Source organism: Toxorhynchites rutilus, chromosome 3 (assembly GCF_029784135.1).
Source record: "Toxorhynchites rutilus septentrionalis strain SRP chromosome 3, ASM2978413v1, whole genome shotgun sequence".
Classification (NCBI taxonomy): domain Eukaryota; kingdom Metazoa; phylum Arthropoda; class Insecta; order Diptera; family Culicidae; genus Toxorhynchites; species Toxorhynchites rutilus.
The window spans coordinates 98326151-98342052 of record NC_073746.1 but is presented as its reverse complement, the minus strand read 5'-3'; the positions used below and the strand labels follow the sequence as shown (position 1 = coordinate 98342052).

The window sequence follows — 15902 nt, the reverse complement described above, 5'->3', positions numbered from 1 at the left end:
TGCTTCGGCACGTCGCATTGAATGTAATTTACTGTACAACATGTCACAAAGCTGGATGGGAAGAAATTTTCCAACTGTGAAAGCTGTGGCGAGTGGCAAACGCAATAGCTAAACAGGAAGGTTTAACCGAACAAGATGGGAATATCGAGTGATAACAAAAACACAACACCAAAGGTTCTTTTCAGAACCATCAACATATTCATAAAGAGTAAACAGTAAACTAATCCATTTTTCAGGTAGATAGGTAGGTATTCACGTAGGAGAAGAAAATAAAACAATATATTTAAAATATATATTTAACAAAAGCTGTGCCCTTTGTATAGTCCTACGTCACTCCGGTTATGTCCCCGACATTACCCACCCGTCTTTTTTATTGGAGCGAACTGAAACGCCTCGTATTGAAAGGAGAAATCCGGAAGCGGATTGAAAACGAATATGGAAGAACATTGCGACGAAACAGCTATCATCATGTCAGCGGACCAACTTATATTTGTTTATAAACGAAAAGATGGAGCACAGAAAACTGATGAGAACCATTCAACGGACAGACGGTGAAAGCTGTTTACGTTGTAATGCTGCAGTAGAAACACAGACACCGTCGGACAGACGGTGAAAGCTGTTTACGTTGTAATGCTGCAGTAGAAACACTGCAACATAAATTCAGTAACTGCCCCCGCGTAGTAGGGGCAGGGGCTTACGTTCAACGGAAGATAACTGACATACTAGAAGGATGGCTACTCTTGTTTTTCGAAGAATTGATTAAACCAGCGCTGCCAAACATCGGACTTATCAAACGAAGTCAAATGCTGAAAATATTTATATTATACATCTCCTATGTAAATTCAATGAACGATAGAATCGATGTAGGCGAACTTGCATTCTTTTTAAGATGCGGAAATTGATTTAAATGTAAATAATATTTTATATAGAATAGAATAAACGATATATTAAAAAACAAAAAAATACTAGTGTGAATTGATATAAAGAGCAGAGGTCTAAATTTCAGTATGAAGCGTACAGAACTTATTTGGTTGATTGCTTTTCTTATATGTTTTTCGGGATAATCAGTCAGAGTGAGATTTCTTTCAATATCTTTATGAAACAAAATTTCAATACCTTTATAAAACAAACACGGAGATATTTAATAACATTATTTATAACACAATTGTTGGAAAATAAGTGTTCTTGGTTCAATAACAAGCCCAAACGAATGGTGGCTCATCTTGCTCCGTCTGGTCATATTGCCCCTATCTACCCTATCACATTGAGTTCATACGAAGGATGAATATGCCTAACGAAGTTATACACTTGATGCATCTAGTGGTGCGTGATTACAGCATCAAGACCCCGAGCAGAACTGTTTGCTTCATCAGCATTCAGTTATCTCTTCCTTTACGGTAATCTTTGATTCCTGCCCCGGGTCGCCTGTATCATTACCATGTGTAATTCGGTGTCTTTTCAGCGTTGAAGAGTACAAAAATGTTTTGGGACAATGTGGACACGAATAGGGACGTTCACCTGCGAAAGAATTAACTTGTTGAATTATTCATTGTCGGCAAACATTTTACCAACCCGTGTGATTTTGGATGTGTCGCTTTAGCTTTACAAGATCCGCAAACGTATCCGGACAGCGTGGACAGGGGTAGGGACGTTCACCTGAAAAAAAAACAGGTTCTGGGAAATGGTTCATTAGAGTAAAACAAATCTACGAACCCGTATGAGTTCGAGTATGCTTTTGAAGCGATTGAGGTCGCGTAAATGCTTTGGGGCAATGAGAACAAGAATAGCGACGTTCACCTGCGAAGAAATTGTTGAGTTATTTCTTTGTCAATGTTTAAATTCTTTATTTTTCTAGAAGTTAAAAGAAAGTTATTGCCAAATAATTATTTTAAACTTCGTTTCCTAGTTCGAATTCTAATGAGGCTACATAACTAACGTTATTACATCGCATAATAAAGATAACGTATTTTATATACATTTTTAGAGCTTTAAATTTTTTTTAGTTGTTGGTAAATTCCTTAGCTGAGGTCTTAAAAGTTCTTCTATTTCAAGCCTGCGCCATCATCTAAGCAGCGCAGTAAATTTTCGTCGCAGTATTCTCTATGCTGGCCCTACTCGCACGCACTCGCTGAGTTTATGTTGCAAAGTCTCACATCTAATGTTACAAAACACACAATTTTCACCAACGGCTCTGTTCATACGGTACATTAGTTTTTTATGTTCGAGCTTTTCATTGAAAAAAAAGGCTACTCCGCTCACTCGAGTTCAGCTGTCGAAGCGCTATGTTTTTTCCAGTCTGCCGCTGGGTACTCACGAGAAACTATGGTATTTCCGTTTGGTCGATAAAATTATTGTGGATAATATCGGCGGAGGGATTTAGTTGTGTATGCGAAGGGAGTGTTGGGAGATTAGAAAGGATGAATTTCAGACAAGGACAATCTGCAGGAGGGGTTGGATTTCTCTGGGTAAAGAAGGACATATAGAAGTGAAGGGAAACGATATCACTCACATGTCGATTTAGCAGCAGCGCCTTACATTTGAAAGCTAGCAACTGTAGTTTCAAGCCACCTGCTTCACTGCTACGCGCCAGCTGTTGTATTGGAACTCGTGCTACGAATCCTCGCCATAAACACGTTCCCATCGTAGCAGTCAGCTTTGAACGGCAGTCGGTGTGCAAGATACCATATTTCCGCCGTGATAAATGTGTTGAGTAGTATTGCTTTCTGATGTAAGGTGAGTGTACGAAGCGAGAGAAGATAAACCTGTCGAGCGAATGTACGTAGAAGCGTATCCCAGTTTAGCTTGTTCATCAGCCATATAGAGTTAGCGAAAGTCACTCCTAAAATCCGGACTCTGTTTTCGTTCGGCAACCACGACATGGTGAGTGGCATGACGTCAGTATGACCTACTGAAGTCGAAGTCGATTTCTCCAGACTCAGTCTTGCTCCAGAGACACGTTCGAGATGTTGGAATGTTTCTCTTATCTGCTTCATTCTTGTAATGTTCGTATTGACCACCGACACATCGTCGGCGTACGCAACGACAATGTTAGAGTCGCATATCTCCTCCAGCCGTCTAAGCAATGGGTTTAGATAGATGACGAAAAAGTGCATAGAGAGAGGATCTCCTTGACGAACAGATCTCTCGAATGGGGAATGTTACCGATAGACGCCCATTTAACCACAGTCGAGAGGAAGACGACTTTCCAATTTTGGCGAGTAGACGCACGAAATTCGGATTGAATCCGAGCGAACACATGGTACGATAAAGGAAGGTCCGATCAACGACACCGAAAGCGTGACGGAGATCGAATGATGCCAGTAAGCCACGTTGTTTATTTTTGATCAGCTGAGCGATACGATCTTTTAGAGCAAGAGTGGATTGAAAAATATTCCGGCCGGAATTCGAGCACTTTTGACTTTCGGTTAGCACATGGTGAGTACTCATCACATTCTCCAGACGCTTCTTAGGAATGCGTGAGAGGATTTTGCAGTCGAAATTTAGTAACGAGATCGGTCTATACGAGTGTGCTGTTTGATCATTCTCTTTCTTCTTCACGAGGTCGATCACACTATCAACAAATTCAGTCGGGAAGTTCCCCGACAACGCTTCGTGTATGACGAGGGTTAGCTCTCTCCAAATAATATCAAATGTTTTGAGACAGAATTCAAGATTTCACTTTTTGGCACAACACTCATCGCGGCGATGCTCGCGACTAGTGATCCCTGATAATCGTTCGATTAATTGATTAATCGAATACTTCCTAAAAAAAAATCGATTATTAATCGAACGAATACTGCGCAACCAACAGTCGAAGCGAACGAATAGTTTACGTCGATTAATCGATCCAAACCCAGAGGAAAAAAACCTACGACGGCTGCAGTTTTATCCTGAAATTCAATCATTATCTTTGACGCTCCCCTAAACTCGTAAACGAAGCTCAATGCAATCAACGCGAATTAAGCTTCGTTTACGAGATTAGGGGAGTGTAAAAGATAATAATTGTGCTCCCGTGGCCGAGTGGTTAGCGTCAAACCTAACATGCCAGGGGTTCGGGTTCGATTCCCGTTCTGGTCGGGGAAATTTTTCTTCAAAAAAATTTCCTCTTACTTGCACTGTGGTCACGCGTATTCTAGATTCTAGAGCTTGCCACTCAGAATGCATTCATGGCGTGTTATTTGGCATAGAAATCTCAACTAAGTACTAATGAAAATGACGCAAGTAATACTAAGTTGAGATGGCGGAGTTCCTCTAGGAACGTTAGTGCCATAGAAGAAGAAGAAGAAAAGATAATAATTGATTTTCAGGCGGAATGAACACTTCTTTGATTCCAGGTGGCTTTCTAGCAAATGAGAAATATTAGTCTGACTAATTATTTCTCTCAGTGTGACGATCAATCTATTATTTGGGGCGATTAATCGTATCGAATAACAAACTGTTGAAAAGTATTCGATTAGCTGATGAACGATTAATTCCAAAAATCGCACCTTGGTCGACACCAAGGCGCTTGAATAAATGTATAACAGGTGAGAAGCAACATCATCACTTCAATAAGAAGGGGATTACGGTTTGTGGAGCGGGGGTTGTTTGTTTTGTTATTGCTAGGATACGCCATTTTTGCATTTTCACATGTGAGAGTAGTGGATGAACTGGATGAGAATGAAATTCTACAAAATAATCCCCTCTTTTTCACATAAATTCGCAAAAGCCGAACATAGTAGGCATAGTTCGAATACGCGTCGTGGCAGTTTGTAGAGAGCCGCCGGCAGCTGTTTGTAAACAATACCGACAGCAATTCCAATATGGCTGAAAGCGCATTTCATATGATTGTTTCACCTGGTATATATATAGAGGCGCCTTGGTCGACACCACTCCGAATGGGTTATTTGAACTGATTGAGAACTAAAGATGATCTACGAACTAGGAACTTATTATAGTTCATATGAAATTGACGTTAATTTTGTAAAGGAGAGAGAGTTTTTCCATCTGGTTCTATAGTTATAAAACACTGGAATTTTACTCTTTCGAATGTTTCGCGCATGGACACAACAATAATGTTCAAATGGCCAGTCTTATAAATGAAGATAGTTATTTTGTTTTACACTATATACTTCAATTCAACCGATGTCTTATATATCTCTGGAAACTGGACTGGTTCTATAGTTGTGAAACGCAGTGTACAAAAATCCGAAAATCGATCCGTAAATCCGAAAAATATAGCTAGCGTGTGGCTTCTAGCGAGACAATACGTCTGCTCCGCTTAGAAGTTGAACGCTGGCTAACTGCAGGAAAACATTTTCACAAACCAGTATGAATTGGAATATGCCACCTTAGCGTTGTAGAATCCGCAAACGTATTTGGACAGTGTGGACAAGAATAGGGACGCTCACCTGCAAAAAAATAAAAAAGTTGTGATGAATCATTCATTAGGCATCGTGCACAAATTACGTGACGCTAACAATTCGGATTTTGGACCTAACACACAGCAAGTAACGCAACCTCGGTCCACCCAGCCAGTGTCGCGTTACATAATTTGTGCTCGATGCCTTACAGTAAAACATATTCACCAACCCGTATGAGCTCGAATGTGCTTTTGGAGTGATTGAGAATGGATAAATGTTTTGGGACAATGTGGACAGGAATAGGGACGTTCACCTGCGAAAGAATTACTCTGTTGAAATATTCATTGTAGGGAAACATTTTTACCAACCCGTATGAATTCGTATGTGACACCTTAGCGTTCCAGGATCCGTGAACGAACTCGGACAGTATGAACAAGAAAAAGGACGTTCACCTACAAGGAAAAAAACAATCCCGTTGAAAATGGTTCATTACCGTAAAACACACTAACCAACCCGTATGAGTTAGGATGTGCTGTTTGAGCCCTGAAGGGAACCAAAACCCTTTGGGACAATGTGGACAAGGATAGGGAGGATCATCTGCAAAGGGATGATGCTACTGAATAATTTAGTGAACTTATCTTTTTTAACCAACCAGTATGACCTCGAACGTGCTCTTTTAGTCTGTATTTTGAGAAAAATGTTTTTTCACACATTTCACATTTAAACGGTTTCTTTCCTGAAACAGATTATCAATCAATGATCACAGAAAGTAACACCACATTCTCACCCGAGTGTAACCTTTCATACCTTTACGATTTTTTCTTCGTATGTTTGTTCTGGCAACCGGTAGCAACGGTATATCATCGTCTTCTTCGTTAATTTCACTGATGAAGAAAACCTCTCCTCCTTCTTCTTTGATGTGCATTTCCGTTTCCTGTTCAACTGGCCCAAAGTTCACTATTGGGTCTGTCTCAGAAATGTCATCACTATCCGACAGCTCGTGGTCATCAATCATTAACTCTGGCTCCACCTTGATGCCAGTCGGTTCGGCGCTGGACAAAATTTTGAAGCAACTCTCGGGAATGTTGTGGACAATTATGAACTCTTGACGACATTTGTCACACGTAGGATAACTGCTCAATTGAGGAGATAAACTACTCAACTTCTGCAGGATAGTTTTAAGCTTCTGCTCTTGATGTTTAGTGGGGACCAGTGCGTGGTGGAGTTCTTTATTGCACATGCCAGTGCAAAAGCTGCATTGGTCTCTGTTGAAATAGAAAGTAATCGAAGATCAGTGTCATATTTATCCTTGATTGATCGAGCAATTGCAATTGTTCGTTAATGCAGAGTAGTATCCAATTTTTAAGGGGAATGAAAAAATCGAGGGGTTGTATCCGAGACACGACCGCTTTGGACGTAGGACTACGCAATCTTTTCTTTTTTAATTTGTTGGTGTATCATTTCGTTTACCATTTGTTGCGAAAACGTCGAAATTTCATAAATAACTCTTTAGTGAAAAGTTCCGGAGACCTTGAAAAGGTTTAATGACTTGCGTAGTTTCGTAGAATCATTTCAAGAAGCAACGATTCTTTCTTGCCTTTGTGAGAACAATACACTAATTGGTCATATGTCGCAATTTGTTTCTTCGAAGCAATACACGCATTGCACTGAGTATTTAACGAGAGACATCATCAGTGCATCGCCATTCAACAAGGATTAAAAACTCGTCTAACAGATGCACACAGTTGCAGCAATAAAAATGAAACATCGCGAGTATGACCGTTTATGAAAAATCGTTTCTCGACTCTCGATCGAAACCGTCAACAAAGCTAGTAGCTTTTTGCATCAGAACAGAGCCGATGCGCACGGTAGCAAATACGAATGGCAACTAAAAGTATCGAAGGTGTGCTATTTACATGTACAGGAAATGAACAAGTTCTAAGTTTCGCGCAACGAAAACAAGCAACACACACAAAGCCATGGCAAGCTCGAATGGTTGTGTAAATTACAATGCCAGATGCACTTCAAGTGAAATATTCGCTAGCGTTCACAGCTCGAGGGGAAACATAAAACACAAAGCGAGCAGGATAAACGACCTTTGTTTTTTCGGGCAAAGAAAGATTCTGAGAATTATCCTCAGGTGAGATGCAATACTTATACGCTTTCGACAGCTAACTTACTATGCAAGCGTGGAGTTTACTTTACAAATATTCTCTTTTCGCTATCCCACTTCGTTGTTTCTATTCTAGCAGCTGCATAAGTTGCCCGTTATTGACAGCTCTGTTCTGGAAAGCACACAAATGGACAGAACAAATGTATGGGGGAATGGGAATGCTTCCAATTTTCATCAATTTAAACCACTTGCAGGCTATAGGATTGTAATGTATAGCATATAGAACCAATCTTAGAAAAATTCTGATTCGATTGGTGTACAAATCGTTAAAATCCCTTCGCAGCAAAAATAGTTATTAACGTTAACTTTATTTCATAAAAACGTGAACTGTTTTCTGATTTGGCACCCTTAATGTAAGACGTAGTCCTACGTCAAAAGAATCACAATAAACATACAGGTTGTTGCTAACAAATGCCATCTTACTCCTCTAGCAAAATTCAATTATTTAAATGAATTTGAAATAGCAAACTGTCCAATTGCCAACGTTGTCCCATAGTTCGGAAGCAAAACAAAACACAGTAAAATCCCAATAACTACATAATCGAGGTAGAGCAGTTAGCTATGCATATATGGATTGGTGAACGAAAAATGGTGTATAATACAAATGATAAAAAACTTTGAATTATTCAACAAAACATGGAACTGTTCTGAAAGTTTAATGTTTGATGAGTAATAATAATATTGTAACCTGCTTAAGAAGTAAAGTGCATAATTGAAGCTTATATATTGATAGCTCGTGCGTATCAGTGGCGTATGAGCGGTAACAGCTTCCGGCATGATATATGTGATGCTAACCGCTCGGCATGTGAGCCTCAACCTACGTATACCAAAAATCCGTTTTCGCGTTACCCCCTCAATACACTGCGTACCATAACTATAGAACCTCTCAATTTTTCTGAGTTTCCACAGATATGTAAGAAGTTGGTTGTAATGAACTATATAGTGTAGGATATAATAACTATCTTCGTTTATATGACTTGAACATTCATTTGTGCTGTCTATTTTCCTCCGGACCGCACGAGCGACTTCGATTTAATAGCCGATCATATCAAGTCTGTCGAATTCATCAGTGAGTTGGCTTCCCCAGTCGACGATTTGGTTATTCTCAGTGATTTCGACCTCCTCGGCTGATGTTGGTGGAATGTATCACATGGGTTCCTGCTCGTCGACGCCTCATGCTCCCGCATCTCTTCTACCACTGCTGCTCTTTTTGTCTGTTACAGTACTCCTACATTACGGCAAATTAATGGCGTTCTCAAGGAGAATAATCGATTGCTGGATTTGAGTTTTGTGTTAGCTCGATTGTGCTCCCTTGGCCGAGTGGTTAGCGTCATAACTAACATGCCGGGTGTTCGGGTTCGATTCCCGTTCTGGTCGGGGGAATTTTTCGTCAAAGAAATTTCCTCCGACTTGCACTGTGTTCACGCGTATTCTAGAGCTTGCCACTCAGAATGCATTCAAGGCGTGTTATTTGGCATAGAAATCTCAACTAAGTACTAATAAAAATGACGCAAGTAATACTACGTTGAGACGGCGAAGTTCCTCTAGGAACGTTAGTGCCATTGAAGAAGAAGAAGAAGAAGTTAGCTCGATGAACTACGTACTGCTAGCCGCTGATTCTCTGGTGAATCACGTTCGTCACCGCTCTCCTTTGATGATGACATTGACATGACAAATTATGATGGAGAACGTTCCTGCAAGTGTCAGATACAATTTGAGCAAAGCTGACTATGCTATTATCACTGCCTCTCTTGACGAAGTAAGTTGGAATGATATTTCAGCCAAGGACGACGTTGACAGTGCAGTACAGACGTTTTCTCATGTTTTGACCTACGTAATCCGTAAACAAGAATCCTGCCACCAGAGCTGCGCCGAATAAAAACTATGAAACGAGCAGTGTTGAGGTGGTACTCCAGGTATCGTACACCATTTCTGCGAACCCATTTCAACCACATTAACCATGTTTATCAAAAAACGATTCAACGTAGCTTCAGGAGTTACCAACAAAACCTACAAAGAAAATTCAAGCGGAACCCGAAGTCGTTCTGGAAGTATATGAGGAGCCAACGCAAAAAAGACTACAATGTCATTCGGCGCCGAAACCAGCTCGGAAAAGGACGATATTTGCAGGATGTTCGCTAATAAATTTTCAAGTGTGTTCGTCGATCATGCGCTGCCAGCTGAGCAAGTTGCTGCAGCCATCACAAATATTCCTACTCTCGAGTCTTCGTTGAGCCGTTTCGACATTAGCGCTGAACAGATCATGGCTGCTGTTTCGCGAATGAAAACGTCCACTAATCCGGGTGAAGACGGAGTACCATTGTTCTTCATGAAAATATGCATCTTCAGTTTGTTGACACCCCTGCAACACGTCTTCTAGCATTCTCTAGCAACTGGTCGTTTTCCAAATCTATGGAAGTCCGCCACGATATTCCCGATCCACAATAATGACGATAAGCGGAATATTGATAACTACAGAGGGATTTCAAGCCTTTGCGCTATGTCAAAACGGTTTGAATTGATTGCTATGGATCCAGTGTTCTCGTTTTTCAAGCACTATATAAGTTGATATCAACATGAATTTATACCCGGACGGTCAACGACCATAAACTTGCTATCTTTTTGTAATTACGTCGTCGACAGCATGGTCGAAAGATCCCAAACTGACGCTCTTTATACCGATCTAATAGCTGCCCTCGACAAAATTCATCACGATATCGCTATAGCCAAGTTGGCAAAGCTAGGCGTCACTGGAACTTTGCTAAGTTGGTTTGAATTCTACCTCAAAGGACGTCGATCAACTGTTTCAGTCGGAGACGACAGCCCGGAGCCGTTCGAAGCCACTTCTGGAATACCACAAGGAAGCCATCTGGGTCCTCTAGTTTTCCTGGTTTACTTTAACGACATTTATTGGTGCTAGAGGGACCCCGAGCCTCATTCGCCGACGATTTGAAAATATTTTTTCGGATCCGTTTAACCGCCGATGCTATCTTTCTCCAACGGCAGTTGGATATATTCGCTTCTTGGTGTTCTGTCAATTGTATGTCAATTTTGGAGTGGTTCTAGGTTCAAAAATGGAATTTAAGCAGCACGTTTTACACATCGTTGATAAGGCATCAAGAAATTTGGGTTTCATCTTTAGAGTCTCCAAAAGTTTCTCCGATGTCTACTGTCTCAAATCGGTGTATTGCGCTCTGGTTCTACCAACCCTGGAGTATGGAAGCGTCATCTGGAATCCGTGCTTTCAGAACGGGGCAAAGCGAATCGAATCAGTACAACGACGGTTTGTTAGAAACGCTCTCCGACTGTTGCTTTGGTGTGATCCGCTTCGGCTTCCAAACTACGAGAGTCGCAGCTTGCTGATCCATCTGGACTCTCTACATACCAGACGAAACTTAGCGAGGTCATTGTTTGTTGGTAATCTCATAATCAACCGCATCGATTGCATCGATCAATTGCCGATTGCAACTCCTGGAAAAACTGAACTTTCATGTTCCTCCACGACGCCTGAGAAATACACCGTTCTTGCGAATGTTACCTTAGCGATCGAACTACGGCATGCATTCCGCAATAACGGGACTACAGCGCTCCTTCAATACAATTGCTCCCGCATGATGATGATGATGGCCCACCTCATACCCCTACAAAGGTTTGAGCAGGACGATTTATCTTATAGATAATATTTATTTTCAAACATATCGAGTAACTATTATTATAAAAACCAAAACGAAGCGAACTGGCTCTGTTGCAGGCATGTCATGTTAGAGCAGCGGTTCTTAAGTTTAATTAGGTTAAGTTGAAATCATTGGGACCTTGGTGGTCTGTTGATATAAACAATAAACAATGAAGAGGCGCGAAACATTCAAAAAACAAAAATATCAGTGTTTCATAACTATAGAACCAGATGGAGAAACAGTGTATTGTGGATACTTTCAGTGAAAGAAGTAGTGTCGATCAGTAGCCGTCATTCGTTCTACCGTTATTTTTATCCAACCAAGTCAGAGGCCTTTTGACGTGGGACTACGTCTAACCGGAATATATGGGAGGTAAAATGAAAACCTAAACACATGCAGGAAAAAATTAAAGATTTCGAATGCTTATAACTCGAATATTTCTTAATAGATCGGAAAGATGTTTGCATCAATCGAAAGAAAATATTTCTACACGTTTATCAAAATTAACGAAATGTTATTTTTCCTGAGATAAGTAATTGAATAACTGTAAAATTTTAAGCGCTATCTAAACGCCCTAACTGTCTCGTTTTGATTAGCCCAATCTACGGTTTCCTCAACACAGGCTTCAAAACCAAGGTGCTTGGAGGAAATCGGCATTGCAAATACATGAAAATAGAGGGAGCTTTGATTCCCATCGAAGTGTGTTCCTTAACAGAGATTTCAAAATCAAGGTGCCTGGGGGAAATCGGCATTGCAAATACATGCAAGTAATGGGAATTTTTGTTCCCACCAAGATGTGTTCCCTAACACAGCCATCAAAACCAAGGTGCCTTACATGGTGTGGCGTTTGTTCAAATTCTTTACTTACACAGCAAATATGTTGAACTCAATTGAATTCGAAAATTGTTTCATTCAATCAATGCAAACAAATGATTACTAAGCCAACGGTACTCACACGTCAACCTTGCGGTTATATCATAGATATAACCCACCTTTTTTCCTTTATCAAACACAAAATAAAATCAGCATATTGTTCCGATTAACGAATTTTCGCCATTTTAATTCACAACCCAAAATTCTTCCTATCACACCCACCCAACGAAAAAAAATCTAATTAAAATTCTAAAACTGATGATGTAATACACTTTAATTTTGAAAATGTTTCATTTTTTTCATTTCTTGTTGGACGATTTTTCGCTTGTTTTTAGAGTTTTTGATTTTTTTCTCTATCAATTACTTCAGAATATGTCGGATCCTGATAGCGATTCATTTTTGTGCATACAGGTAAACTTCGATATAACGTACATTTCACTTTCAAAATTGTACGTTATATCGAATTGTACGTTATATCGAAGCATGATAAAGTACTCACAAACGTAGTCTATAATACATTATTGTGTTGCTGTTTTAGTCAAGTTAATGAATAACTTCAATCAGAAGACGAAGCCAGCCTTTCTCATCATGTTTCCCTTCGTACTGTTGATTGAAGCTTGATACATTTAGAATCTGGAATCACAAAACCAGCTGTATTTCGAGATTGATTGAAGGTAAAAAACTTGTTTTAGCATCACAATACAGATAATTCATTGTTCTATCAGAAGAAAAATATTGAAAAAAAAATTCCTTTACACTTTGAAAAGGTGTACGTTATATCGAGGTAAAATGTACGTTATATCGAGTGACGTTATATCGAGGGTACGTTATAACGAGGGTACGAAGTTTCCCTGTACCTCTTCACCACAGGGAAATTTTTGTTTCAGTTTTTGCATTGTTCTGAGGGTTACATTGTTTTTAACGCAAAATCCAATACTTTCTGATTCGGTCCCAGTATTGTGCATCCAGTTTACGCACGAATCAAGTTAATCTCCTACGTCAGGCCAATCATCGAATGGTTGAATTAACCTTCCGCAAGAAAGATCCTAGACGTAGTTTTCATTATTTACTCCTGGTTCTTCCTTTCTTCTCTAATTGGTAGGTATATGATCCCAATCCGAGTTCTTCCCCGACATGAGGTCGCGCTGTATACCCCATGACATATTTCAGTCTATCAGATTCTTCCATGGTTCAGAATCTTCGTCTTCGCTAGCAGGTGGATCCACAAAAACATCAATATTCCTTTTGTCGTGTATCAGCTTTTCGGAACACTTTAGAAATCAAGCGATCCTCTTCAACCAAAATCCATGAAGTGTTTTTGTTTTTTTTTTACAACTGATACGATAGTCCTTTACCTAAAATAATTTTACTATACAAATACTTTCCCCGAAAACATCCTCAAAGATGTTATGAAGACCAAGATGGCTACAAACACAAACTGCAATCTTTACGTTTTTAACAGTCTTATTCAAAATTTTATTCTTTCGCTTAGGGCCCCCCGCAGACTGCAGACTTTTTTTATCGATTGATATGTCGAGTTGGCCTGCTAGTGCAAAAACCGAAAGCCGACAAAATTATCCAAACTTGTAAATATAATGGGGATTGAATAGACCATTTTCATCCAATCTAGATCACTAACAAAATCTACGCCACTGCATTGAAATTCGGCAACAGAAGGGAAACGTTTTTGTTCAGAAGGCGAAGAAACACTAAAATTGTAAGATCGATAAAGAACTTGTGTAATATAAGATAAATGAAAAAATATGTTTGCAGTTTGATTTGTAGCTTCAGAACAGATTATCAAAAAAACTACTCGTATAACTCGTACAAACAATTTAGTATGCAGTTTTGTGCTTGTCTCATACATAATTCTTAGGGCTCAACTCAAATCTGAAAAAAATCCCACTAATAAGAGCCTTTACATTTCAGATTTTAAAATTAGTGATTTTCAAACTACCAAGTGTTCTGAAAATCACGAGGAACCGAAATATATATAAAAAACGTTTCTCTCATTGAGACGTGAAATTCCGCATAGTGAAAAGTCCAGGCGGAAAGATCAATCACGCATCAATATAAACCAACCAGCTTTGGCTATATTTGAAACTATTTATTCTACATAAGTGTGGCAGGTCCAATCATCTCTGGAATTCTGTTCAGAAAACCATCTGGACGGAGACAATTGCTAATGAAGCCTCATAGCAAGTCAGTCACTATTATAATTGTTCGTATGGCACCCTTAACCATACATACAAATCTCACATCATAACTTTCCTATGCTCACCTTAATATTAACGCCCGAGTATTCTCATCCGTCGACCATACCATTCTCTTCTTCTCTTCGAGAATCAATGTATCTTGATTGTTCGTGAAACCCTTATTCAAGTGCTCCTTTGCTTCATCTTTCACGAGTTGATCTGAGCATGGCTGTACTTCTTCCTGAATTTTACCGCAGGCATTTCTAAGCGCTACTATATCCTGATTGCATTCATCCTGTTTTTTGTTTCTATGCAATCCAGTTTCTGTGATCTGTTGATTCATATTGATTATATTGATGGAAGTCTTGAACAATAAACAGATAAGGTAATACCTGTACGCGTAGCTGTTCGATTGTAGTCTTTTGCTTCTCGGAAACTTGCGCCAGACGGTTAATTTTATTCGTAAATTTTTCCCGCAGCGTTTTTATCACAGATTTATCAACCAGCTCCAAGTCCCGAGTATCAGATTTGATATCGTCGGGATGCTGACAATGCTCCCATCCAGAATCGTCCGAACAGCCCATTCCGGAGCTCTCTCTTTTCACTGAATTTGACTTGCGTCAGTATTTTTATTATCATATCTTAGATGGATATTACCTTGAGGCTCCTTAGATTTTCGGGAGCAATCTTTTTCTTGGACATTGAAAATTGTACCTGGTTCAATGGAATCATGCTTGATTGCCAAAGAAGTTCCCTCGTTACACACACTGTGAATATTCAAAATATCCTCGATGATTTTCTTCCGTTCTTTTCTCGAGTAGCGCACCGAGCGATCACTGCTGTTTGCTCCGGTAGCCGCCGGAATGCGGATAGTTGGAATCGCTAAAATCATTATAATCATGTTTATTTGTTTCTACGAAGATGAGGAAATAAATACGACTTACCGTCTATGATCAACTTATTTCGTCCATAATTTACGAGTTGTCGCTGGGTGCTAGCATTATGCACAAACGCTTCTGGCGCAAAATGCTGAGAGCAGACATACAAGGATGTTCCGGGATCTTTCCTAAGACCGGCAAATTTTAGCCATTTCGCTCGCCTTTTAGTATCTTTTGGAAACGTATGGAAACACACGAAAATAGAGTCTTTTTTCGCTTGTACCGACGTTATACGACAAATATTCACAGCACACCTTGGCATTATGTTATTATTTGATTCACTAATGTTAAAAATTAAATACTTATCCAATTAAAATAGCGATAAACACTTTTTTAATCAGCGTTTTCACTTGCAAGCAGAAGTATTTTAAATGTTGACACAAATAGTGACGTAAAATTTGTAAAGGCTGGTTTAGACCTCTCGTGAACGTAAACGCGAACAAACACTTTTCTGTTAATTGGCGGTCTAACGTACAAATCTACACCTAGGCGGCGCTGCGGTAAAAGTGATGATGGTTTTAAATTTTGTCATTTGAGTTTATGGAAGGTTTGTAGTTCTTTCCATAAATTACAATGTTATAGTCATAAAAGATTATTTGATTGCGATGAGTTTGGAAGAAATTGAATTCTGCGCAATTTTATATATAACATGTTATTTTCTTACCTCTTTCAGTAGTGAAATCTGTATAAATGTTGGCAATGATTGA

At 39.5% G+C, this 15902-nt stretch overlaps 2 protein-coding genes across 5 annotated transcripts in view; one reads left to right on the top strand and one right to left on the bottom strand.

The window, feature by feature from the left end:
• Nucleotides 1–15902, top strand: part of LOC129773334 (zinc finger protein 236-like) — a 45302-nt gene that overhangs the window by 23381 nt on the left and 6019 nt on the right. The window lies entirely within an intron of this gene.
• Nucleotides 1058–15570, bottom strand: LOC129774755 (zinc finger protein 37-like). 4 transcript variants are annotated; one of them, XM_055778694.1, is made up of 13 exons: nt 15202–15570; nt 14915–15139; nt 14650–14861; nt 14344–14588; nt 6150–6607; nt 5995–6078; nt 5856–5939; nt 5711–5794; nt 5572–5655; nt 5307–5390; nt 1714–1797; nt 1573–1656; nt 1059–1518 (listed from the first exon to the last, which is right to left on the bottom strand). In XM_055778694.1, the coding sequence occupies exons 1-13, from the start codon at nt 15455–15457 to the stop codon at nt 1370–1372; spliced, it is 2133 nt and encodes a 710-aa protein (XP_055634669.1). In that variant the 5' UTR covers nt 15458–15570; the 3' UTR covers nt 1059–1369. The 4 variants fall into 4 exon arrangements, 2 of the variants coding, with proteins under 2 accessions (XP_055634670.1, XP_055634669.1); XM_055778695.1 differs by lacking the exon at nt 5307–5390 and having other exon boundaries at nt 1058–1518; XR_008742767.1 differs by lacking the exon at nt 1059–1518 and having other exon boundaries at nt 1611–1656; nt 2510–5390; nt 5449–5655.